The sequence below is a fragment of the Prionailurus viverrinus genome, chromosome B1, assembly GCF_022837055.1.
Source record: "Prionailurus viverrinus isolate Anna chromosome B1, UM_Priviv_1.0, whole genome shotgun sequence".
In the NCBI taxonomy this organism is placed as follows: domain Eukaryota; kingdom Metazoa; phylum Chordata; class Mammalia; order Carnivora; family Felidae; genus Prionailurus; species Prionailurus viverrinus.
Window position 1 is genome coordinate 110637420 of NC_062564.1, and position 27410 is coordinate 110664829.

Below are 27410 nucleotides of genomic sequence, written 5' to 3' on the forward strand. Positions count from 1 at the left end.
TTGGATAAATGAATATTTTTCTTCCTGTGTCAGAGGTGATTAAATGGAAAACAACAGTTAAATCATTTCTTTGTGATCATTCTAGGTTCAGAACCTGTATAGATCACAATGGCCAATGGCTATCAGACTACTTTTTTATTATCTCCCTGCCTCATCCTGATAAAATTTCATCTATATATTTGAGACCCCATTGTCTGGGTTCTAAGTTCTGAGTAGTCCATTCATACCATGAACTTGTAGGAATATATATCCCTTTATCTAGTGTCACTGCTGCCTCGTGACCAATACTGCTCCTATCTACATGAAGTGTCTGTATGCACAAGATGCCACATGATTCCTTTTATGCTTTTGCTGTGGCTCTTTTGTCCATGGGGATGTCCCCACATGTGTGTGAGTCTATCAGTCTGAGAGCCTTTCAGTCTAGAACATCATCAGCCCTGCCATGTTTGGTATTCATCCCTGCAATGGAATCACCCCAGGCAACCTGGAAATATAAACCGATTACAGGGACTCTGAGAAACCTGCTATTGCAGGGACTCTGCTCTCAAATAAAGTAATTCATGGACATCTGAGAAGCATAAAGTAGTGATATTATTTTCCCGAAAATTCTTCCTTTCCATTGTGTTTACAAATGTTCCACCAACCAAATTTAGTTCACCTCTTCAGTATCAATCAAGTTCCACAAGCATTTACTAACCACATGTTATGTGCTAAATAAGAGACACTGTGCTTCCATAAATTAATGTCAGAGTAACATTCTTGCCCCCAAGAGCTCACATTTTTCAAGTTGTCAATGGACATCATAGCCAGGAAAATGTCTCCCGGGCCTGACTTAATTTAACCTTTACCTGAAGCTTCTGGTGCATGAGTATATTTGCTAGGGAAGTCTGGAGGAACTCAAAAACTTTTACATGAACATTTGGTTGCAGCTTACCCATGGTCTTGGGCCCATTCTGCTAGGAGCTCTTGACCCAGTTCTACCAACTTTCAGCATATCCCAAAACCCCTCTAACCCTTCATTTTCTCATTTGCAAAATGGGAATGGCCAAGATTTCAAGTCTGGTGAAGGATCAGACGTGTTGTCTGTGTAACTTCGATTTATCTAAAGTTATATATGCTGAGAAACATTATTTTGGTATTTTTTTTTCTTTCTCATTGAAGAATTCTATGATCTTTGCACTATATTTCACAAAGAAAATTTTCTTTTACATGCTGAAGTTCTAAACCCTTTTCGCAAATTGATCATATAAATAACCAAATCTGGGTTACCTCAAGCTGATGTTATAGCGTTTCATTTTAATTTTAAGCAACTAATAGTCCCATAAAACAAGTTCACTTTTCTAAGTTCTTATACCAAATCATGAATGTTTGAGGGGAAAGGCAGTACATATGTTTACATTTTCACAGCAACAAAACAAATTTTTAGTAACCATAGTTACATGAGATGTGAGGCAGAAAACATAAATCCTTTTCCAAAAATGCCATTTGATGTGAAAAAAATTCTGAAGTGTTTATTAAAAGAACATCTTTTGATTTATGTATCTGTCCACTCCTCTGAAGACATATTAAAAGAAATATTTTCTTCCAGAAGCAAGTCAAATCTACACAGTTCAATTTTTAAAAACTTGAAAAATTTAAATGAGATTTTTCTCTCAACCAAATGTCTATGTGATTGTATATCAAACCCCAAGCGGGTAAATGACGTTATCTAGACAATATGTCTGGCTTGTAAATATTATTTCAACATTGACACACTTAACAAAAGTCTACAGTAACTGTTTTCAAGTTCCACCAAAGTCTCATTGCAGAGCTACCATTATTCCTCTCAGAAGACCTGGATTCCAATAAGAATGTCTGTCCTGGGGGTGTCTGGGTGGCTCAGTCGGTTGAGTGTCCGACTTCAGCTCATCTTTAGTTTGAGCATCGGGCTTGCTGCTGTCTGTGCAGAGCCGACTTTGGAGCCTCTGTCCCCGTCTCTCCCTGCTCCTCCTGCACTCATGCTCTCTCTCTCTCAAAAATGAATAAACATTTTAAAAAAATGTCTTTCCTGTACGCTTAAGTGTGATCTGACTCAGCAGAAATGGGGTTGGGTGCTAATACCCAAGAATTCATCTCGACCTTTTACATGATCTCTAAGTACAATTTCATGAAAAGTCCAGAACTGCTCAGAATCTAGGCAGCAGCTGTTCCTCCCAGAGTCACATGAGAAGTTTTGAATCTTAAATATCAATAGTAGTAGTTATGATTTTAAAAACAACTATTTTTCATTTGTAAATATGCTTATGTACAGACATGATTGTGCTTCTGCTTCTAAGAGGATATAAAAAGACCAACTTCCAAAACTTACGTTTCTAATTATTAGCATCTTTGAACGATGACTTTGAAAACTCTTGAATGTGCTCACACTAATTTAGTCAAGCCCACTCACATAGCTGCAATAAAGAATTTCTGATATATAAACTTAAATGAGCAAACATGTAATTACATATTTCTTTGGACCAAAGAACCTGGAGCTGCAAGTTACATTAGGCATCGTAGCAGTAGCTATATTATTCACTTCTCTTTCCCTTGAAACAATTTGAGTGCCTGGAAGTATGGTGTCATGCTCCAACCTTGTTTTGCTGAGTAGGACCTTTCAGTTGCCACTAGAAAAAACATCTGGGCTCAGGTCAGCTCTGCATTATCCTTGAGAACTTGCAACCCAGGCCTTACACACCATTGCCTTACTAAGCATTACCACGTGATAGTCCAAATGTGACAGAGTTGGTGGGATTGGTGGGGATGTAAACTGATGCAACCACTATGGAAAACAGTACGGAGGTTCCTCCAAAAAATTAAAAATAGGACTACCATATGGCTCAGAAATTCCACTTCTGGGTATTTATAAGAAAACTAAAACATGAACTCAAAAAGATATCTGCACCCCCGTGTTCATTGCAACATTATTTACAATAGCTAAGATATGCAGCAAACTAAGTGCCCATCAATGGATGAATGAAAAAATAAATACAATCGCACATATACACACACACAATGTAAATCATTCAGCCATAAAAATGAATGAAATCTTGTCACGTGCGACAACATAGATGGACCTGGAGGGCAACATTCTAAGTGAAATAAGTTAGAGAAAGAAAACACCATATGACTTCACTTCTGTGCGGAATCTAAACAAAACAAAATCCAAACTCGTAGATACAGAGAACAAATTAATGGTTGCTAGAGGCAGGGGGTGGGGAGTTGGGAGAAACAAGCGAAAGGTATCACAGGGTAATAAACATTTTTTTAAGTGAAATACAATGGATTTAAAGTTTACATGATATTGAGTGTCCTGTGTTCAGCTATATCCTCTGTATTTAGAGGGCGAGATCCTTCCCTCAAGGGTGAAGAAGAGGTGGTTAGAACATACCCAACCTTTTATCATGTGTCACCAATAAAAACACAGAGATTTAGAGGTATGTACTGCTAATAAAAACGTTGTACACACACATTTAAAAGGGAAGCACTATTGCTATTCACAGGACGTATTATGGGAAAATACTGTTGTGAGAAAGTGAAGCACTGATAAGCTAGTTTAGTTGTAGGGAAGTTATGAAGTGGTCGTCTGGCAACTTAGTTCAGGTCACATTATAGAGACTCGAAAACAAGGAAAAGGATGACTAGGTGAGAGAACTGAAGAGAAGGATTTCATAGCATGGAATAAATGTCAGGTAGGAGACTGAATGATGACTGATAAAATTTTAGGTAGAGTGAGTTGATATTAATGTCTTATAGCGATGTAGAAGTTAGATCATTATACCATAGCTTTGAGAGCTTTGGCCCTGAGGCAGGCTGTCTGAGTATGAATTCCAATTCTTCCAATATATACTCTGTGACCTTCGATAAGTTATTTAAATTCACAGTGTAAAATGGAGCTAGGACTAGCATCTGACTATGAGGTTATTTAGGGATTAAATGATTTAATATAAATAAAGTCATATATAATGTATATGTGACTCACAGCTTGCATTTCATAAATATTAGTTTAAAATTTTTTTTAAAAAATGAAAGGCTCAGGGTCTAGGCTGCATGTCTACATTTCTTCATGTGGAAAGAGGGGGTGACAGGAAGGCAGGCCAAGGCCTTGAAACAACATGAAGAATCAGCCAGAATATCAAAGTGTTCTAACAGGCTTTTATTGTATTCTGTGGTAAATTGTTAACTGGATATGAGCTACTTTAACTCTACAATAAAAGTAGTTCTGAAGCTAACCTACCTGGCTGTCAAAGGTTATGAGAATGAAAAGCCTCAAACAATTGTACAAAACTATATTGCTTATTCAAAATCACTTCAGAAGAACTAAAAAGAAAAAAGTAAATTTGTAGCTATGGTGAGCTAGTGAAGTGTCCACAAGGCAGAAGCTTTCTGCTTATAGAAAATAAAAATGAGTACACATATTTTACCTTGGTTTTTGCATTGACATTCGCACCCTGCTTCAGAAGAAAGTTGACCATTTTCACATTTCCATAGTGACAGGCCACAATTAAAGGAGTGTAACCAAGCTAAAATAAATAAATAAACAAACAAACAGACAAATAAATAAGTACTCTTAATGGTTAATACTCAAGGAGAGAGGGATTAGGTAGAATTTCAACTATGGTATGATGGGTAGAAATTCTATTCCACTGTGTAAGTATTACTTAGCAGATTATTGACACTTTCTGTGGATACAAATATGGACTGAAGCAGATCCCAGAGCACATGGAACTTCAGCAAAGGGAATTAGACACGTGTGTGACTTCATCTGACAAAGGCCCAAGAGAGACACAAATAACTGAATCTGAAAACAGAGATGAGAGATGGAGTCTGATAGCCGGATGTGGAAGAGATACATGAAAAATGTAGCTTAGGTGGGCTTGAAAAGTTTCATGGCATAGAGAAGGAAAAGCCAGTTTAAGACCAAGGGCTTGGAGGCAAGTAGGCACAGGAAGAAAACAGCAAAGTCGCCTTGACTGGCAGAAGCAATAAGAGAGAGAGGGTGGACTTAAGCCAGCACTCTTTTAAAGGGTCCTGATATCACCATCTCCATTTAGACTTGATTCCAGCAAAACTGGAGAACCGTTATAGATTTGTGAGCAAAACAGAGTCATAATTAATTCAGGATGGACTTTTGAGGAGAGGGGCTTGGACTTGGGTGACCTAAATGGGGGCTACTGGGAGTCATCCAGTTCAGAACCTGTCACACTATTCAAGGTGATTTGCTTTACCTTTGTGTGAGCATCCTGGTCAGCCCCATGCTTAGTAAGAATGTCAGCAACATTCACTTTATCTTCCTGGGCTGCAAGGTGTAAAGATGTGAGTCCACTCTAGAGAGAGAAGGGAAGCAAATGGGTATATTTGGAAAAGAAAATATATTTCATCATCTATAATGTCATATCTATTTAAAAAATCCCAGAAAATTCACAGGGTCTCCCAGAACCTGCAACTTTTGATATCTAAGACAAACCCTCAAAGTTAATATGTCTTTCCATTTATGACATATTCTCTAAGTTAATCAACATTTTCAACAACAAATTACATTTTCTACATTTGGGTACTTATAATGTACTTAAATATTTATATTATATATGATGTATTTATGTTATATTATAATGTGCTTAAAATAACTCAGCTAATAAGTTTCCAAACAACATTCTTTTTTTTTTTTAACGTTTATTTATTTTTGAGACAGGGTCACAGCATGAACGGGGGAGGGTCAGAGAGAGAGGGAGACACAGAATCTGAAACAGGCTCCAGGCTCTGAGCTGTCAGCACAGAGCCCGATGTGGGGCTGGAACTCACGGACCGTGAGATCATGACCTGAGCTGAAGTCGGACACGTAACCGACTGAGCCACCCAGGCGCCCCAACATTCATTTCAAATCCATCTGTGACACCTGCTGAAATTAGTTATTCCCTTAAATAATCAATCAACCAACTTCTACTTTATAACTGTAGCAATAGTCTGTATTTTCATCAATAAAATATCGTCTCAATGTAAAAAATGTACAAGGTTACAGGAAATGAGTTGAGAACAGTTTTCTCCAGTACCAAGGATAGTATACAATCTTGGAGTTTCCTCTAAATACTAAATAAAAAGTGACCCCATCATTTGTTTTTTAAAAATTTTTTTTGTGTTTATTTATTTCTGAGACCGAGAGAGACAGAGCATGAGAGGGAGAGGGGCAGAGAGAGAGGGAGACCCAGAATCGGAAGCAGGCTCCAGGCTCCGAGCTGTCAGCACAGAGCCTGACGCGAGACTCGAACCCACAGACTGTGAGATCATGACCTGAGCCGAAGTCGGACGCTCAACCGACTGAGCCACCCAGGCGCCCTGTGACCCCATCATTTATATACAGCACCATAAATCGGCCAGCTTTATGTAAAATGTTTGGCATATACACATCAAGTAAATATTTTGATTATTTGTATATGCAATTAAAGTACAGTTATGAATTAATACAAGATGAAATAAGAGGGAAAAACTGGTTTATTAAGTCAATGCCACAATCTGGCAGCCTCACTACACGTGCAAGTAGTTTCTAACAAACAAAACTGACATTAAAAGAATCCCTTTAAATCCTAAATCATTTGTGTATTTAATGGGTATTTTCTGACTACCTTTCATATGCCATGAAGTGTTGTAGGTATTTGAATATATCAGTGAACAGAAGTTTCTTCCCTGTATGCTAGTTAGCAGTATATTCATTCCATGTTTCTCTCCCCCTACTATTGCTCAAATACCTGGGATATGCATCCTCTTCCTGTACATCCTGCAGCTGTATACTGAGGTAGTTTCTTTATGTTCTGAATTCTCAGCCCCCATCCACCTGCCCACCCCTACTCCCACCCCCACCTCCACTTTCCCAATTCACATCCAATTAGAATCGACCAGCCTCCCCTGACCATGGATTTGCAGTCAGGTTAGGTTGAGACAGCTAAGCCATGTTCTTGAAAATTCATGATCTCTAGCCAGGGAATATTCCTAGAAATGGACAAGTCCTCTGACCTTTAAAAAACAAAATTAGGGACGCCTGGGTGGCACAGTCGGTTAAGCGTCCGACTTCAGCCAGGTCACAATCTCGCGGTCCGTGAGTTCGAGCCCCGCATGGGGCTCTGGGCTGATGGCTCAGAGCCTGGAGCCTGTTTCCGATTCTGTGTCTCCCTCTCTCTCTGCCCCTCCCCCGTTCATGCTCTGTCTCTCTCTGTCCCAAAAATAAATAAACGTTGAAAAAAAAAATAACAGTATTTAAAAAAATAAAATAAAATAAATAAATGTACAGAGAGAAAAACATTCTCCAACTAGAGAGAAGTTTTTTTTATTTGAGGCCTGGGGCTTTGAAATCCTTATAGTTTTGGCTGAGCTCAGCTTTGAGTTCTATAAACCATCAGGATGAGATGGAAGATAGACCTTTTGCATTAAAATGTGCTCACTTCTTGGGGTGCCTGGTGGCCCAGTTGGGTAAGCATCCAACTCTTAATTTTGTGATTTCACAGTTGGGGAGTTTAAACCTCATGTCAGGCTCTGCCCTGACAGTGTGGAGCCTGCTTGGGATTCTCTGTCTCTCCCTTTTTCTCTGTTTCTCCTCCATTTCCGCTCTCGCTCTTTCTCTCTTTCAAAATAAATAAACTTTGAAAAAAAAAAAGGACTTTTTTTTAAGTTTTTCTCAAAATAAATAAATAAACTTTGAAAAAAGAGGACTTTTTTTTTTTAAAGTTTATTTGTTAGTTTTGAGAGAGAGAGAGAAAGGGTGAGTTGGGGAGGGGCAGAGAAAGCCAGGGAAACAGAAAATCCTAAGCAGGCTCCCCACTGTCAGCACAGAGCCCGATGTGGGGCTTGAACTCATGAACCATGAGACCATGACCTGAGCAGAAATCAAGAGTCAGATGCTTAACTGACTGAGCCATCCAGGTGCCCAAAATGTCCTTCTAAACAAATACTATACGGTCCTAAAGTATGAACAACATGAATATAAGGACAAAACAGAAGATTCTTCCTCATTTTGAGTTTCTTCATATGAAAACAGCAAACATAAAAATATTTCTCTTTATGGACACAATTGGTCTTTTAAAATGTCATTGAAGTGACTACGAAGGGAAATGATCATCAACTATCTCAAAGATATTTTAAATGGCATGTCAAATGTATCTGCTGTTTTCTATACTATTTGCAGAATAGATTTTCTACAATATAAGATTGCAAACTAACAGCCAAGATGAGAATCCTCTACACTTTTTTATGATAAAATTGCATACCTAAATCAAATTATGAAAACTTTTCTAATAAATCAAGAAAATAGAAGATGTTGAAGGACTTCTTTTCAAAAAGAGGAACTTATTTCCTGAGATGCACTAGTGGACTCTACAACTGTTTTTTCATTATCACATGGTGACTGGATAAGAAATGTAATTTAATTTCTATATTTTAGTTCTTATTGAGAAGTAATCATTTGGAGAGTATGAAATTATTGATTGCAGTTGGTCTTGAATAGCAAAAGAATATATGCATGTTTCAAAGGCTTTAGAAAAATGAATTATTGGCTTTGCTTTTTACCTGCAGTTGCATTAGCTCATTATAATACCAACCAAAGGGTAAGGTTATATTTTTATAGATAGATTCTATATATTGTATTATTATTAAGATATATATAAGCGTATTCCCTAAAGTTTTATTCTAGTGACAAATACATCATACCTTCATTTAGGACAGCACTCAAATCTAATATTGAAATCATTGTTATGAAGATAACATAATTAGTTTGTGGTTCAAAATTGAAAATATTTCTTCACTGTGAAGTATGCAACTCAAAAATATTCATAAATATTCACTGACTGACTGATAAAACTCCCTCAAAGGAAGTAATACGTTTAGAAGAATACTATCAGAGAGTACATAGTTAACTGATTCCAGATATGAGTACACCATTTTTACAAATTAAAAATAGCAGTATCAGAAGCATTGCATGATCAGTTGCATGAAATGCCTAGAATTTCATTCTACTCAAAATTTTGCTTGATTTGTTTATGGATTTCTTGTGTTTATTTTCAAATGCGTATTTGTTTTTAATGGACAATAAAAACTCTCTACCCTCTTCATATACTGATGTTAAATGAAGTATTCTACCATTGGTCTCATAGTGAGAATAGCCCCAGTAGGTAAATGACCACCTGAATGGCATGGTTTAGATGACCACAAGAAAATCCATGCCCCAGACTGTAATGACAGCTGATACATTGAATGTAAGGCTTAATCATGTTCATTCATGCTAAAATATAAATAAATATCTTTTGGAGAGCTAACTCTATAGTTATTTCTGGCTATAAAAAAGGATCTGTGAGGACTTTGGATAGAGAACAGAGAAGTGTATAAGGGTAAGGGATTTACTGGAGCATTTCTGAGTGATAAAGACACAGAAAAGGACTCTAGAGGCATTCAAGACAACTGTCTTTTTCATAGTTATTTCTAAAGAACATAATGCTACATAACCTATTGATAAATGTTATTAAGACCAATTTACAACTGAGTCTCCAAAAGCATTAATTAGCTCAACGGTGAGATGTAGAAAACACTGTATTTGTGCGTTTGTGAAAAATCCTAAGAAACTTAATTTTCACTAAACCTATAACTTGTCTTACGTAAAGCATTAAGAGATCTAAATGATGAGCTAACTTGGGGCACCTGGGTGGCTCAGTCCGTTAAATGTCTGATTCTTGATTTCAGCTCAGGTCATGATCTCACAGTTCGTGGGTTCAGAGGCCTGCATCAGGCTCTGTGCTGTGTCAACACGGAACCTGCTTGGAATTTGTTCTCTCTCAAATAAATAAATAAACTTAAAAAAATAAAAATAAATATATAAATGATGAACTGACTTATAAACATAGGCTTCAACTTTTAGTTTCTCAGCAGCTGGCTCCAGGGGAGTATATGTAAGTATAATGTTTTACTATACATTACATAGATAGGTAGGTAGGTATGCAGGCAGGTAGGTAGGTTGAGTTATAGATATATATAGAGAGAGAAAGAGGGAGATGTACAGACAGACATGTACTTGTAAAGTCCAAATATTTTCATATTTGAATAATATCTTTTCCTCTTCTTCCTAACTGTTGCTCTATTACAGTTAATGTGCTTGTCCTCAGGAGCCATTTTCTGGAGAAAGGCTTAAATGACTGCAGTTCTTTATTAAAAACACTAATTCCCTGGCCACCACCACCACAACTACCCAAGCTAGGCTGAAGTTGGCTATACAGACTTCTAGCGAGTTCCTTGTCCCCACCCCCCAACCTCTCAGGTGCCTCTGATGCTCAATCAGGCTCCAGAATGGCTTGGGTAGTGGCCATGGACCAACAGCTTAGAAGCAGTTGTTTGGGCCAGATCCCAGAGAACTGTCACCTCTCTCTGTATCCCTCACTCTTACTGTCTCTCTCTGAAATTTGGCATTATGACCGGCAGGTACTATGGCAATCTGGATTGACTTCTTAAACTGAAGTGATGTTACCTCTTCGGAGCTATGGGGTCATCACTTTGCTCACAGAGAAGCAGAGAAAGTAGATCTGCAGAGACAGGTAAATGAAACTGACTCACAGGGAAAAGTCAAGATTCAGAAATGTAGCCATATAGGCAGAGAGTCCGCTTCTTGCTTCCTTGTGGTTTCTTGTTCATCGGAAGACTCGACTGTTACTGTCCTTGAATTCTATAAGATATCTCTATTTCCTTTTAATATATCCCCCATTTTTTGTTACACGTTATCTTTGATTGGTTTCTCTTTACACTCATCTGAGAGACTCTTGGCTAAAACAAGAGGCAAAAACAGAATACCTTAGTTGACATGTGAATATTGGCTCCCTTATCCAGAAGCAAGGTGACCATATCCGTGTGCCCCTCCTGTGAGGCCAGATGGAGTGGGGTTACTCCTTGCTTTGTTACAATGTTAGTCTCCGCTCCATAGTTCAGGAGTGTGGAAGCGATCTGCATTTGATTCTTCTTGGCAGCAATATGTAAAGGAGTATAGCCATTCTATAAACAAAAAACAAAAAAACAAAAACACAAAAACAAAAACATATATACATCGTAAGTTTAACACTTGCCTTAATATATATCTTTGCATATATATTCAAGTAGGAATATATATTCAATAGGAAATAAGAATCTGTAATCAATAGAAAAGTTAAAAAGTGGGTTTACAGTAGATCTAGATTCTTACCCATTAAAGTTCCCATCCAACAACACCCACTCATATCTTTACAACCAACATCAAAAGGCACCCATTCTACTGTAAGACAGGTATAGATACAAAAACCCCAAAGCTTAACATCTCTTTTTATAATATAGGTTGTCTCCTGCAGAGCAACATAAAATAAGCCAGGTTCCTCTTCCCTATGACTGTCCTTTAAATACCTGGAGATGGTTTTCATGTCTCCCTTTACTCTTCTTTCCCAGGTTAAACTTCCCGAGTCCTTCAACTATTCCTGATAGAAGCCCCATCTCCAGACCTCTCCGTTAAGGAGGATCTGTTCTGGACTGATTTTAGTTTGTCAACACTGGTCTTGAACTGTGCTACCCAGAACTAAATGCTATGCTTCGGATACAGTTTTAATAGTACAGAATAAAATGGAATTTTATATTGTATATTTTGTATTGTATATTTTATATTGTATATTTGTTATAACACTCCTGCGACTATGCTTCTAGCTGGATTGTACTTTTTACTTATTCAATAGCTATTTAGTAAGTAGCTAGCACATGCCACGCAGAGTGTGAGGATATAAAGGTGGACAAGATACAATCCCTGTATTTAAGCGGTTGCATTCTAATGGAAAAGATATTTAAAAAAAACAAAACTAGCTTATATTAATCCTGTGGCCAGGTAAAATCCTAGATCTTCCATTGCCTCTATAACCTGTGAGCTCAAAAATAGACACATGAGGCTACTAGTTTTGTGTGGGAGTTTGTAGAGAGGACCAGAGGAATTCAGACTTTGCTGACAAGAGCTACACCTTAAACCCTATACTTGGTTAAAAGAAACAACAAACAGACCCGTGGAACAAATGTAAGTCTGGAACCTATATTGTTCCCTTTCCTTTTCTTTTTTCAAAGGTAGAATTTTCTTTTTCTGGTAGAATTTTCCATGAAAAATGTGTAATAGAAACTAAAAATGGTGGTTTTGACATTAACTGTGTTATAACGAAGGTAAAGGCCGCATAACGATCAATTGCTTCTTGTGAGTTTATCATAAGAGGTCATTTTAGGTTATGTTATTTCCTGAAGCCTAACTGCAAAGGGAACCAAAAAATAAAAAGTAGTTTTCAGAATTTAAGTGTCTTTATATGCCATCATCGAATCTTGTTCCTCAACGTCCTATGTTATCTACCTACTCTGCCCCCCATTTCTCCGAGTAAAAGTAGGTCTCTTTCAGTTCAAATAAATGATATTTCCCTTTCAGCTGCTGAGGAAATCTGGCAACTCTCCTTAGAAGCCTTTTCATGATATTATCACAGGTCCCAGATGCTTCAGGTGTTCTAGAACACTGCACTTAGAACCAAGAGCTCCTTTAAAGGACACATAAATTTTTATGGACCATATAAGTTTAGTATTTTTTTTGGCACTGTAGTGTATTTTCTTCCATCCAAACATCTCCCATCCCTGCACATAGGCTCTACGCAAATTAGATGAATTATCAGAATAAATTTACCAAGGTTAGGAAGTCAGAGACTTATGTGGATGAGAACAGCAGGTTTTATCAAAACAACATAAGAGATCATCAAAGAGAGTGTCAATTTTGACAATATAAGAGATCTGACTGTCCAGTAGATACTTGACCTAAAAGATCTGAAGAGCCCTCATACTTCATGTACAGTGACATTTTTTGGAATCAAATAACTAAAAAAAAAAAATCCAATAAAAACTTAGAAAAGCTCTGGGCTCTGGTAGAAAGAAGCAAACAGATTCTAAGGCCCAAGAGATTATGTCTGTGGCTGGGACAGGTGGTTGCAGTGAATAGTCAAAAGTGGGGATGGGAGGGGTGCCTGTGTGGCTCAGCTCAGGTGATGATCTCATGGTTCATGGGTTTGAGCCCGTCGGGCTCTGTGCTGACGGCTCAGAACCTGGAGCCTGTTTCAGCTTCTGTGTCTCCCTCTCTCTCTCTGTTCCTCCCCCGCTCATGCTTACTCTCTCTCTCTCTCTCTCAGCTTCTGTGTCTCCCTCTCTCTCTCTGTTCCTCCCCCGCTCATGCTCACTCTCTCTCTCTCTCTCTCTCTCTCTCCCCCTCAAAAATAAATAAACATTAAAAAATTTAAAAAAAAAAAGGGGGAGATGGGAGTGAGGGTCCAAACCAAGAAGCCTTTTTGGAGTAGTCCCAGAGGACTCATGCTCATTGACAGGCTGGGGTGGATGAGTGGAAGATACCAGAGGAGTCTCCTGAACACCCATCCTACTGTGAACTCTGGAGGAGAGGATTGCTCTACCTGGTCTTCTGGACTCCATGCATGTGGCTAAGACCATACACCATAGAGGCTAGAGATCAGGGATATATTTGTCTCTCTGGCAAAACCATACAGATTATTTTATAATTTAGATCTTCTCTCCCAAGTAGATTGAGAGTCTCTTGTGGGAAGAGAACAATGTTTTACCACAATCCTTTCTTTATACATAGGAAGAGTTAAAGTATTGTTGAGTATTGATGAAATCTTTCATATCTATGTTGATAATGGCCAGCCTGGAAAGTTCATGAAAAAAATACTGGCATGTTAAGTGAGCAGATATTTTTATTCCATTGAAATAGTTTCTTAGCCTTCATTCTTTCATTTAAATGTATTGAGAACTGGGGCGCCTGGGTGGCGCAGTCGGTTAAGCATCCGACTTCAGCCAGGTCACGATCTCGCGGTCCGTGAGTTCGAGCCCCGCGTCGGGCTCTGGGCTGATGGCTCAGAGCCTGGAGCCTGTTTCCGATTCTGTGTCTCCCTCTCTCTCTGCCCCTCCCCCGTTCATGCTCTGTCTCTCTCTGTCCCAAAAATAAATAAAAACGTTGAAAAAAAAAATAAATAAATAATAAAAAATTAAAAAAAAATAAATGTATTGAGAACCCACATAATACTGTATGAGGTAATTCAGGAATATATAAATGAATATTACATAATTACTGTCCTCAAGTATTTATAATCTAGCAGGAAGAAAGACATCAAATAAATACAGAATTGATGAGATTACTAAGAAAAGAGTATCAAGGAATAAGAATGATAAGCATAATTATCAATATTTGTCCTCCTTTTTTGATAGTTTAAGTATTTTATTGTTAGTGTATATTTGTACCAATAAAATATGCATACATATGTAATGTATAAATATATATGTAGACATATGTGTAGTTATATGTACAAAGTTGTGTACATTTATATGTAACATACTTATATATGAAATATATAATATTATACAGAGTATACTTTTTATATAATGTATCCCATTTTATTATATATGTGTAACTATGTAATTTAAATAGACATGTGAGTACATATTTGTATAATAGAAGTAGACTAATTCTCTCTCTACTGCTTTGGGACACAGTGGACCTAGTGGTTAAGAGTGCTGGTTCTAGGGGCGCCTGGGTGCCTTAGTCGGTTGGGCGTCTGACTCTTAATCTTGGGGTTGTGAGTTTGAGGCCCATGATGGGTGTAGAGATTACCTAAATAAATAAATAAATAAATAAATAAACTTAAAAAAAAAGAGTGCTGGTTCTAAAGTCAAATTGCTTGAGGCCAAATATTAGCTCCATTGCTTTTTAGTCATGTGACTTTGAACAAATTAACCTATTCAAATATCACTTCTTTATTTGTAAAATAGAAATTATTATGACACCAATCTCAAAGGATTATTATGAATTTAAATGAGATATTGCATGTAAAGTGGTAGGCACAGTGCTTGGCTAATAAACGGTGGTTGAGCTGTTTTATTATGTCATCTAACATTACATGACTATTTTCCTAACAAAATAAATACTTTTTCTTTTTAAATAAATCCTAATATGTCCTCAGTACATGTTTGCCGAATGAATTAATGAAAGCTACAATGATTACTTTATGTATCATATGACATTCATGTGTATTTTCAGTGTAAATAAGGGACAGCTCCAATGGTGAAAGATGCCCTATCCATAGGTACAAGTCTTAGTTGGGACCATCTCAGAAATTGGTGCTACATGTACACCAAAAAGGAATTCCTAGCCTAGGGACTTAAAAGGATGTATGTTATAGTTGACATGGATGAACTATTTAAAGAAAAAGAAATAAAGAGTCTTACATATACTACAATGAAAAAATTGAAGTCTAAAGGAATGAACAATTCAAAGGTTATGTTATAGGAGAACATGCCGTTTACAGGGGAAAAGAAAAAACCTATCTGCCTTTATGAGGTTTCATTTCTCAAAATTCAAAACTTCAGTCTCTAGAACAGAGTGTTGGCAATAAGAGTCATCTCTATTGGTTCGTAGGCACATCCCCTTAATCTATACTGACTGGTAAAAAATCTTAAACAACTTGGTGGAAGCAACTGGTAGAAAATCTTTTAAAAAATCAATATCAAAAGCTACTATCACTAGAACTACTTGCAATTATACGATAGCATGTGTTTAAAAAAAATTCCCTGCAACAACATGGATGCAGGTAGAGAGTGTTATGCTAAGCGAAATCAAAGACAAATAACATATGATTCCACTCATGTGTGGAATTTAAGAAATAAAACAAACAACCAAAGGAAAAAAGGGAGAGAGAGAGAGAGAGAGAGAGAGAGAGAGAGAGAAAGACAAACCAAGAAACAGACTCTTAACTATGGAAAACAAACTGATGGTCACCAGAGGGGAGATGGGTGAGGGATGGGTGAAACAGGTGATGGGCATTAAGGAGGGCGCTAGTCATGATGAGCACTGGGTGATTTATGGAATTATTGAATCACTATATTGTACACATGAAACCAATATAACACTGTACATTAACTATATTGGAATTAAAATTTAAAAAAATAAAAATTCCCACGTGCGGTCAGATTATAGTTATACCCTGTGTCTGTAAACCCTTTTCTGCAGTCCTCACCTTGGCAGTGGCATGAGGGGAAGCACCCTTCTCCAGTAACAGCAGTGCCACCTTCTGGTTGTCATAATGAGCAGCAACATGGAGTGGGGTAAGGCCATTCTGTAAAGGGTGTGTTTAAATTCAGCATTAATAAATTAGCGTTAGCTGCCCTGAAGCTACCAAAATGCATGGAAACCGATGTATATTAAGTCCGTGTTAATTAATTAATATGGTCAATAAAAAAATCAAATAAATGCCTAATGGTTTTCATATTAGAAACTTAGCTAAAACTGAAAACGCTTGGTTGAGCTTAAATTAGCACAGGTTATCTTGATATCCACCATAAAAAGAAGTCTAAAATGCTATGCAAGAATTACTATGTTAACATTGCAAGGGCTCTTCTAAATTTAGAGATGTTCTGGGCCCTGCTGTGACAAGAACATACATTGGAGGCACAGCTTTAAATGCCTTCTAAATTGGTGTGTATGTGGACAGGTCACGGACAGAGAGCCATCATGTGTATTTGGCATAGTTTCATCAGTTGCTTTCATATTCCTTTCAAGAGAGTGGGAAAAATATCCTGAAGCACAGATCTCCAAAGCTTCCAACTTGACTGAGTTATAAAAATGTCACATATTAGCTTTGCGCAGTGGCAGTATCGTAGCCAATGAGGTTTATCGGAGGCGCGATTATTGCTAATTGAAAAATGTCACGTATTAGTAAAAACCTTTACCTTCCCTGCAGAATCTGCGGCAGCACGGCGTTGCAAGAGGAGTTTTGCCACATCCAGGCTTCCATACTTGGCTGCTACATGCAGGGGAGTGAAACCTTTCTGGAATGTGAAGAACAAAAGTAAAATGTAATATTTATTTTTGTGACTCCTAACAAAACTTGTTTTATTTGTTAACATATTAAGCAAACTATATTGGGTCTCTCTATTTGGGAGAAATAATGAGAAGCATTAAATCTGTGAGCCACAAACAAGGACTAGAGAAAAAGAAGGAAATTTAACGCACAAGAGTTTGACTTAATAGACTGAACAAAACAAATTTTATTTTGAGGGCTTAGAAATTGACATTTGACTTTATGGGGTTGGGATTTATAAAAGCTACCAGTGTCCCTAAAATGGCTCTCGTTAGTGAGTTGGGCAGGATGTGGAGGGGAGCTTGGCTTTTTCTTGTCTCTAGACTGAGACAATAGCTGCCTTCTCTTTATAATACCTGAATTCCAAATTTCTTCATTTAAATTTTAGGATATTTCAGAAGCAATGGTAAAAAAAATATATATTATTATTGTGATTCAGTTGATTTGTATCTTCTGCAGAAATAGCAGGATAAATGGTTGACAGAGAAAAAAATGTTCACTACTAAAAAGCACCTCCCATCCTGTTATCCCCTTTCCCAGAAGACCTATGCTGTATAAAAGACCAATTCCTTTTGTAAAATACACTTCTACTTCTGGCACAATGTTGAGCTGATTGACATCAGACTTTTAAACCCACCACAGTGTAAAGCTTTTTTAAAAGAATGCTCTCTTACCCATGTTTATAGATTCACTGACTTATGTGCCTGACTAATGCCATTCTCTGTAATTAGCAGTGTGTTATAAAAACAGCCAAGTTGCTGGGCTCAGATCTCAAGGATGGCACAGTTCCTACACCATGATCTCAAATCCATCCTCTTGGCCAGTCTAGCCACATGCTCTTCTGGCACTACAGTGGACTGGGAGAATTCTAAAGCTGACCAGGGCCTGTACAACACACAAAGTAAATGTGCCTACGGTAGGTGGTGTAAGATATAGCTTATCCTTGGGACCATTTAAGCCTTCGTTGCAATACAGAGTAGTATCTCCCCAGAAACAATATTGCCCGTTCACAGTGTCACCACACAAATTACTTTTAAGATGTTGTTTTTCTTTTTATTTCTTTTTGAACCCTTTGGCACTACTAATAAGTCCTTGGAGGAGAGTGAGTCTTTCACTTTCTCCAAGTGTGGGACAAATACAGGAAGTATTTCCTCCTCCTTGCACTAGCCCATTTAAGCCAACATTTACTGGTAATGTGCTCCGTCTGCTCAATGCACACAATGGTTGGCGTGACAATCAGGATGAAGAAGAATCCTTTGAGAAAAAAAACCATGTGGTAAGGAAGAAAAATAAATGCCTTACCCTTAAAGTCCTGCTGGAAGAGTGATCCAGCTCCTTTATAAATTTGGAACCTATTACTAGACAAAACTACATAGAATCTTTAATGTAGAATCACAAAATAGAGGTTGGAAAGCATCTCAAGTCACACATTCCTTCTTTCCCTATGGTAACCTCATCAGGACTTCATTTACCCTCTGATATTTATAAACACTCCAACAGCTTTAATGATGATGAGTCAACTATTCATCAGAACCCCAGTGAGTTCCACTGTTAAACTGGTCAGTTTAATATTCCCTTCTATTTGACTGCTGCACTTTACTATTGCTCTAGACATATTTTTGAAATCCTAAACAACTTTGGAAGGCACATATTTTATTCTCTATTTCTATATTTTAGATACCTGAAATTATTTACCATCTTCATCTGACGAGACAGTCACCCAGTCTCTCTTGGGTGGTTTTTGTTGCTATTAGTAGTTTGTTGCTTAGTTTCTGGGTTTGGGTTTTTCTAAAAAATGACTTTTAAATTCCTGGCAACTCTTCAGATTTCAGCATTTGAATAGGTATCAATTTCTTACATTTAAAACATGCCACAGGCAACCAGATTAAGTCATAGCTAGCGGTTGCCCCTTCTGCTAGTACAACAGATGCGACAATACTACTCCAGTTCATACTTCTCCCTCAGATGTAGTACTTATGCTTATTTACTATGAGCAAATTGAAAATGTCTTTTAAATAATATGAATCACTGCTGTACTCATGGGAATTGTTTTGCCTTGCAAACAACACACTTGTGGTAGGCTTTAAACTTGTCTCATTTCCCTACTCTTCTGTACTCGTCCAATTTCTTTAGCACTGATTAGCTGAGTGTGTTTGTGTTTTATTCTAAGTCACATCCACAGAGTGAATTTCAAATAGGATGTATAAAGTGGAGAAAAATTATTCTGCCCCGGCATGAAACTCCGAACATAAGTCAAATTCAGGCTGGCATATACAAAGAATACACAACTAATGAAGTGATTTTCTAGCACAGCTCTCTTTAGAGACTGTACATACCCAGGCAAGAATATAGCCTATAAATATTAGAGAGCAGAATGGGAATGATAACTGGCTGATACCACAGTTATAAAATTGCAAGATCAAGTGAGGTGAACTTCTAGATAGTACTAAAACTCTTAGCAAATACAGTATTGCCAATTTAATGCAATTTTTTTCTTCATTAGTAATACTAGTTCAACGTATTTGAGAATCTTATATTTTTTCTCTTGGACTACATTATACATTTTATGATGGAAAGAGAAGAGAAAGTGGCCCTTGCTCTATGGAAATAATCTCAGTTAAAGCACTAGATACCTGTATTAGAAACAATACTAACTAGAAAGATGGAATCTAGCACTCTTTACTGAAGGCATGGTATGGAATTTCACAATCCCCTTTGATGATTTAGAAAATGAATCTAAAATATTTAAGTAGGAAAAAGTCAGAGGCCTAAAGGAGATCTACCTTTCTTGATACTCTATATAGTAGAACAGAGGAATCCTGACTCAGATCCTTCCCGGTCCATGTTGTCATGGAGCCATCCCCTTACCTTGGTAGCTAAAGAGTGGGCTGCTCCTGCTTCCAAGAGGACTGATGCCACATCTACCTGGCCTTCCCTGGCAGAGATGTGCAGGGGCGTGTACCCATTTGTTGTGGCTGCATCTGGATGAGCCATATGTTGTAGAAGCAGCTGGACAATTTCTGTCTTACCAAGGCGAGAGGCAATGTGCAAAGGCGTCTGTTCCTCCTACAACTCAAGTAAAAAATTAGTGCCAAAACAAGCCAAACTTCACTGATGACATATTTCACTCAGATGTTTCCTGATGTCTCCTTGGAATTTCTAGTAGCGCCTAGCCAAAAGGATATTATTACTACTCTGACCATGATTTATGGTATATTTTGTTATGGAGGTGACTTGTTTGGTCACAAAATCTTCCTCAGACTTTTCTAGAAGTATGTACTTTCATGAACTTGGTCATTGTTTCCGGGGCACACCCACATGTTTCTCAACTCATTAAGGCTTTAGCCCCCACTAATGCTTAAATACAAACCAACTCGTGGTTCTGAGTAAGAAAAAAAATCTAGTCCAGAGGCCTAAGACCTAGATTCTCATCCAAAAGCTTTCATTAAGAGACAGTACTTATTCTGGGAACTATATCCAGAGGAAAAAAAAGGGATCCAGGGAAAACTGTTCTTACTTAACTCAAACAAGCCAAGGATACAAATGCTGGTCATTTTCTCCAAGAAGGGACTGCATAAAAAGAAGATATCATAATCTGATTTTTTTTTAAAAAATGCTGTTCCAGGAAACACTGCATATAGTTCCGGGACTTGGATCCAGGACCTCAAAGATGAAATGGAACTCTGGCAAGAAGCAAATGGGGTTAACTATTTGCCGAGTGCTTTTCATTTAGAAACACAGAGAAGACATAGTTGGTACTACGAATAGGGAGGATAGGTTGGAGGAGGCTCAAGAAATCACCCGACTCTATTGTGTAGTCAGAAAAATGCTTTCATTTCAGTGTTAAGAGAACCAGGCCAAGCCATCTTCTTATAAAAAGAAAGTTGAGTATAATCTTAGTGATGAAAACAGGTATGTCTTTACAATCTGTCCAAAGGCATGTCATAATCAGAGTGAGGAAGGAAAATCTGGGTCAGCATACTGAGCTAAGAATGAATGGAAAAAAGATATAATAGAGTGGGGGAAGAGCTGTTCAAATAAATGCAGTGTCTTAAAGTACCAGAAAAAAGAAGTATTCAGGATGAGAGGAAATAGCATTGTATGAATTTCAGGGTGGTGAAAAGTAAATAATAAATAATAATACAAGTATTTTAGTAAGAGAATTGGAATTTTTTGAAAAATTGCAATTTATAAACTTCCTTCAGGTATGATGCATACTTGATCCTAGTCTTACAAAAGACCTGAAAAGAAGGTGTATAATGTAGTATTAGTATCATTTTCTAGAAAACTGAGATTAAGAGGAATTAAAGTAGTTCTCCAGGATTGTCACCAGGCTATTAAAACAGGACTTGAACTCAGGCATTGGGTTCAAAAGATATTTATTCCTCTATACATTCTACTGAAATAGACACAGTTACATTGGCCACTGAGGAAACTAACAGAATGAAGTGACTCTCAATAGGAAAGGAGACTGACAACACTTCAGAAGATACAACTGCTTTTAAAAATATAGCAGAGAAAATAGACAAATGGGGAAAACTGAGTTATGAGGATAAATGGAGAGCAAAACAACAACAATAAAAGAGCTGAAGAACTTGAGAATAGCTATCATGAATATCTGTTGTTTCCGGGTTTCCCTTCTTGCACTTCTGCCCAACAATTTGATAGAGGTGGGTACTGCAAGTGACATAATCTAAAAGGTGTTCTTGATGAGTGAGTGGAAGAATTGGGGCAATGAGGACATCTTGATCTAGGGCTAGTAACAGCCAAGTATTTGGTTAAGTTGTCCTTTGGTTCTCAGACTACAGAGCATTCAGGCACTTGATTTTGTTTCCTTCATTTTGTTTTTGTTTTTGTTTAAGTTAAGAAATAAGCTGTCTTGCCTACTTTCTTCAACTTTTGGTACAGTCCTATCTGAAAGTGAAAAAGAGAAGAACAAACAAATTTGGTTAGAAAGTCTTCCCAATGGTAACTAGAGATATAAGACCTCTAAGGTTTGCAGAATTATTTATTTCCCTGTTGAACTGCAAGAGTTGAATTTGCTGTCCCAAGCTAAAGTTAATTCAAGCCAAGGCAAAGAATTGGGAAAGCACAGAAAATAATATTGATGGAAAGAGATTTAAAAGGGGGGGGGGGGGTTAGCTTGATCCTCTAGGCCTCTTTCAAATATAAGGGGCAATAATTATTCCCTCACCATAAAGTGCCATTGACTGTGATACAGCCTGGACCAGGAAGAGATGAGCTCTGCCTTACTACCACAAGCTACAGTCTTCCCAAATTAGGAAGACTTGCTGAGCCCCAACTCGTTTACCATGGGTCAGAAACAGTAATGGCTGGGACAAGGTTCAAAGATTTGATAAAATTTCTGCTATTAGTTCTTAGCTAACAGGATTCCCAGGAACCTAATCAACTGGGAGCTGACTAAAATTTTAAGGTGAATTAAGTTTCAAGTGAGTTTAAGCCTAGGGGCCTTCTTATTGCTCAATCCCTAAAGCAAATGTCAGCCCCCCATATAATGCCAACAGAACATGGGCACCTAAAGCAAGAGAGCTCCCCAATGGGCAGGCTCCAGGGGTTCTCTCGGTCATGTCCATGGAGGATACGGGACAAGGAAGAACCTTGATGAGAGCAGAGTCTGAGGGCAAGCATATGGACTGACTGACGAACTTATGCCACTGTAGTCCATGCTCCCCAGTCTGTCCAGCAAAATATGCCTTACGTTCTTGACTGTTGAAGAGAGTATGCCGCTTGCACTTTTCAAATGAGAGATACTGTCGTGAGTACATGATTTTTCTTTCATTATAAATTAGGAGTAGTGCCATGATTATATAACCAGGAGATATTATTTCCAAACCTGATTAAGAAGTATAGACTATCCAGAGAACTTGCCCTTGGAGTTCAGTGTAGTACCTGAGTGTAACTGCTGACCATCTCCCCTTTGACACAGAGTGAATTATAAAGCAATGTATTAGGTTAACAGAGTTTTCAGAAGCGCAGGCATGTGTGTATGCTTGCTGGGAAACCAGCAGGTAAAACAGAACAGATAGATGTTGGTTTTTCTGTTCAATACTCTTCTGGGAAGAGCCCTCCCTCCCTCCCTCCTTTGGGGGAAGGGGACATCCCACACTACACGTGGCTCTGGGGGGACTGCCAATCATCTCATCCCACCTCCTGAATGGGCATGGAACCCAGGCTTGATAAGATAACCTGGCCATAGTGAACAGCTCAGGTGGGAAATGTGACTAGAATCCTGTTATTTGTTTAGATGAAAGAGATAAGGGCTCCCTTTACATCTGAAACGGAGATAATGATGTCAGCAGAGAAAACCTAGGAGAAAGACACAGAACCAAGGAGGAACCTTTTTCTCATCCTTTCTAATTCCATGACCTCAGGCAAGACGGCATTTTGAATTTTAGAACTCAAACCACCCTACAACACAGGGTTGTTCTGTGTGTTGAAGAAGATAATTTGTGTTAAAATACTTTATGAAGTATAAACCGCTGTACAAATGTTAACTAAATCAAAGATTTCCAGGGAAACCTAAAGGGCTAAATAAAAATAGAAACTCAGGGTGAAAGTACAACTTAAAATAGAACATGTGAAAAGGAAAACCAAAGCTTCTTGCTGCTCAGCATGATCCCAGGATCAGGAACATGGGCATCACTTGTGAGTTTTTAGAAATAACAGATTTTGGACCTCATCCCAGCCCTACTGAGTTCAATCTGCATTTTAACAGGATCCCCAGGTGATGTCATGCATAATGACCTTTCATTAGCATGCCTTTATGTAAGGCTATGGCAGTTTCTCCTGTCCACCACAGAAGGATGCTATAAGAAAGGAATTTCACTTGCATCCTAGGGTAGGTGGTGGAGTTGAAAAAACAAAGGGTCATAAAATGTGATACTTAAATAAGGAGGAATAAAAAATTATAGATGTTTATATATGTAGACCATGGCATTAAATGTAGTTGCAAAAGAGAAGCAAAACAATAGAATTGATGGAATTTGTGTGTAAACATAAACACATACATAAATGTTATAATATTTCACAGTAAAGAGTTTGTAGCCAGTGGTTTCTGAGGAAGGGGTTGCAGATGGTACCCAAAAAAGCATAAGGTGATAAATAACATGTTAAATTGATAACACAAAAAATTGGCAAAGATATATGAAAATAAGCAAATTTCCTTTAAAAATAGAATTAATTAGAGGTGTCTGGGTGATTCAGTTGGTTGAGCGTTTGACTTGGGCTTAGGGTCATGATCTTGTGCTTCACGAATTCGGCCCCTGCATCAGGATCTGTGATGACAGCTCAGAGCCTGAAGCCTGCTTCAGATTCTGTGTCTCCCTTTCTCTCTGCCCCTCCCCTGCTTGTGCTCTCTCTTTCTCTAATAAAATAAAATAAATAGAATACATTAAATTTGAATATAGAAAGATATTAAGCAGTTTAATTTTGAGAGATAAACAGGAAACCCTTTTACTATTAAATATGGATTACAAATATTTACTAAAAATATTACCACATTTCTGGTAAAAATACTGAAGTTCATGATACTCAGAGTGCATTGATTAACTGTATGTATATATATATATACATATGTGTGTGTGTGTGTGTGTGTGTGTATGTGTATTTTTTAAATAACTAATGCCAGGTAAGCTTGAAAGGAAATGAGAATAGGTGGAACACAGAAGGTTTTTAGGGCAGTAAAACTACTCTGTATGATAAGGATGGATACATGTCATTATACATTTGTCCAAACCCACAGAATGTGAAACGCCAAAAGTAAACCCTAATGTAAACTATTGACTTTGGGGGATAATGATGTGTCAATGTGTGTTCCTCAATTCTAACACATGTACTGCTCCTATAGGGAAAGTTGATAACGGGGTGGCCTATGCCTGTGTGGGATCAGGGAGTATATGGGCAATCTCTGTAACCTCCTCTCAATTTGCTGTGAACCTAAAACTGCTCTTAAAAACTAGTCTTGGAAGGGGTGCCTGGGTGGTTCAGTCAGTTAAGCATCCAGCTAAGGTTCAGGTCATGATCTCACAGTTCGTGAGTTCAAGACTCACACTGGGTTCTCTGCTGTCAGCGCAGAGCCAGCTTCAGATCCTCTGTCCCCCTCTCTCTGCCCCTTTCCCACTCGTAGGCACTTGTGCTCACTCTCTCTCTCAAAAATAAATGAATGTTAAAAAAAAAAAAAGTCTTGGGGGTGAGAGGAAACAAGAAAAGTGCCAAGGTAGAGAAGAATACAGTTTGGATAACAAAAGCTCTAAATATATAAGAACATAAAATACCAATGATGATTACCAAAGAACATAAATTACATTGCTCACACAATGGATAAAAAGGCAGATAAAATCCAAAAGGACAAGAGTAATGTTAAGGCTGCCCATGTTTCACTGGATTTTTCATGAAGGTCTGTAGAAAAAATTCTATTAAGTTCATAGAGTCAGAGAATATTAAGGAAGTCTGCAAAGGAGTTTCAAGTCCAACCTTTATATTTTAAGGACCTAGAAGTGCAATGACTTGCCTGAAATAACAATGTGTAAGGACTCCAGCCAGATGTTTTCATTCTAATACAATACCATTTCTAAAAGGGAGTCATGATGGTACAAGTCAAGCTGAAGTGAGTTCTAGCTTAGGTACTTCAAATATTGAAGCAGAGAGAATCCCAAAGATGCTAGTGCAAAATAAATAAATAAATAAATAATTAAAGGAACGACGTGAAAAAGGAAATTGAAGATATAGTACACGGATAAAAAATTACTAGCATATTCAGTGTAGAGGAAGAAGGTGAGAAAAGCAAATGGGAAGTGAATTTAAAAAAAAGGGAAGGAAGGAAGGAAGGAAAAATCAAGCTGTGAAGGGATTTGAAGCAATTAGAAACAAGAGAATCTGATCAAGTAATCTCCAGACCCCAATTGTTCTACTTGGAATCACAGAAGTGCAGACTGTCTAAATACGTAAAATCAGAGTAAGAAGAAAAATATAATTCATGATATAAAGGAGGAAAATAATAATAGAGATAAAGGTACAACACTAAAACTTTGAGTATAATTTGCTTGTAAGTAACTAGTAAGGAATGTCTGTGGCAATTTGATTGGCTTATGGTAAGAAATATATTTTAATACGCATACTATGTCTATAATGCGGTAAATTTTTTAAATTCATGAAAAGATATAAGTAAAAGTGTTTCCATAGGTTAAAAAATTATTAGGCTAGTCAATGCTATATTTCTTAGAGACTAAATTATACATTTTTTTCAAAGTTAATGTTTCTGAAATTGGGGTGCATTTTCCATTGTGTATATTTACTATACCATTTCCTTTTTTGCCTGTAAAACTGCTATTGAATTGATACTTTCGCGTACAATCCATGGCATTTCCAAGTCAGGGACATGAAGAATAGCATTCCGTCATAAAGGTGAAACTCATGCACGCAGTAGGAGAGAACCTCCAGCACCAGCACGTACCCTGGCTCTGGCATCGACAAGGGCACCATTTCTCAGGAGGCATCGGACCACTTCCACCTGCCCTGCCCGGGCTGCCATGTGCAATGCAGTCTCCCCACGCTGCCGGGAAACAGAGACCATTGAGTCATAAGTAAATTCACTGCTCTGAATGGTCAAGGGTGAAAATGTGCCTGTTTGTGAAATTCAGCAATCAATCCAAAGGTTTAGGAAATCTATGAAAAGGTATAATTATTTCATAATTATTTAGTCTGAAACAATACAGTTTTGTATCTTCTCCACCTTCATAAGGATAAAACAAATGTTTTTTAGGTTTTTTTTTTCAGTCCATGACAAACAAGTGAACTTACCCCAAAATCCGGTATACCCTGAGGTTTAACTTCATAGTTAATTTGGCATAATTTAAATTGCTTTAGGTGAGGGGCACCTGGGTGGCTCAGTCAGTTCAGCATCTGACTCTTCATTTGGGCTCAGGTCATGATCTCATGGTTTGTGAGACTGAGTCCTGCATCAGGCTCTGCATTGATTGTACAGAGCCTGCTTGGGATTCTCTCTTTCTCTCTCTCTCTCTCTCTGTCTCTCTCTCCTCCTCCTCCTCCTCCTCCTCCTCCTCCTCCTCCCTTACTTTCTTCTCTCTCTCTCAAAAATAAATAAATAAACGTTAAAAAAAATACTTTAGGTGTTATCTTTTATCCTTCAAACCTAAAATCTGTCATTGTCACACTTGACTATGTGATTACAACTTGACCCCATTTTAAGGAGAAACTCTACATGCTAGATCAAGTCAACACAGTGCAAAAAAAAAAAAAAAATCACATCATTTGTACTATACATAAGTCATTCCTTTTCAGAATTCAAAATTTACTTCCATAATAAACGCTTTTACATTCAATTTGTCTTTGTGTTGTGAGGCTAGACGATGGCTATTCACATAAGAAATGTGATTTTCCCCGGATGTCCCCTATTTATTATTAATGAGCATATTTAATTATAGACGGTTA

The 27410-nt window shown here is 37.7% G+C and overlaps 1 protein-coding gene and 1 pseudogene across 11 annotated transcripts in view; one reads left to right on the forward strand and one right to left on the reverse strand.

Moving 5' to 3' along the window:
* The window catches only part of ANK2 (ankyrin 2), a 273390-nt gene that overhangs the window by 88809 nt on the left and 157171 nt on the right, over positions 1–27410 (reverse strand). For all 11 annotated transcript variants that reach the window (XM_047855596.1, XM_047855597.1, XM_047855606.1 and 8 more), the window contains 7 exons: positions 26413–26511; positions 19809–20006; positions 16810–16908; positions 16098–16196; positions 10837–11034; positions 5247–5345; positions 4443–4541 (listed from right to left, as the gene is read on the reverse strand). In XM_047855596.1, coding sequence (XP_047711552.1) covers positions 4443–4541; positions 5247–5345; positions 10837–11034; positions 16098–16196; positions 16810–16908; positions 19809–20006; positions 26413–26511 — 891 coding nt within the window. The remainder of the gene's footprint in view (positions 1–4442; positions 4542–5246; positions 5346–10836; positions 11035–16097; positions 16197–16809; positions 16909–19808; positions 20007–26412; positions 26512–27410) is intronic.
* On the forward strand, positions 16715–16927 carry LOC125165120 (uncharacterized; annotated as a pseudogene).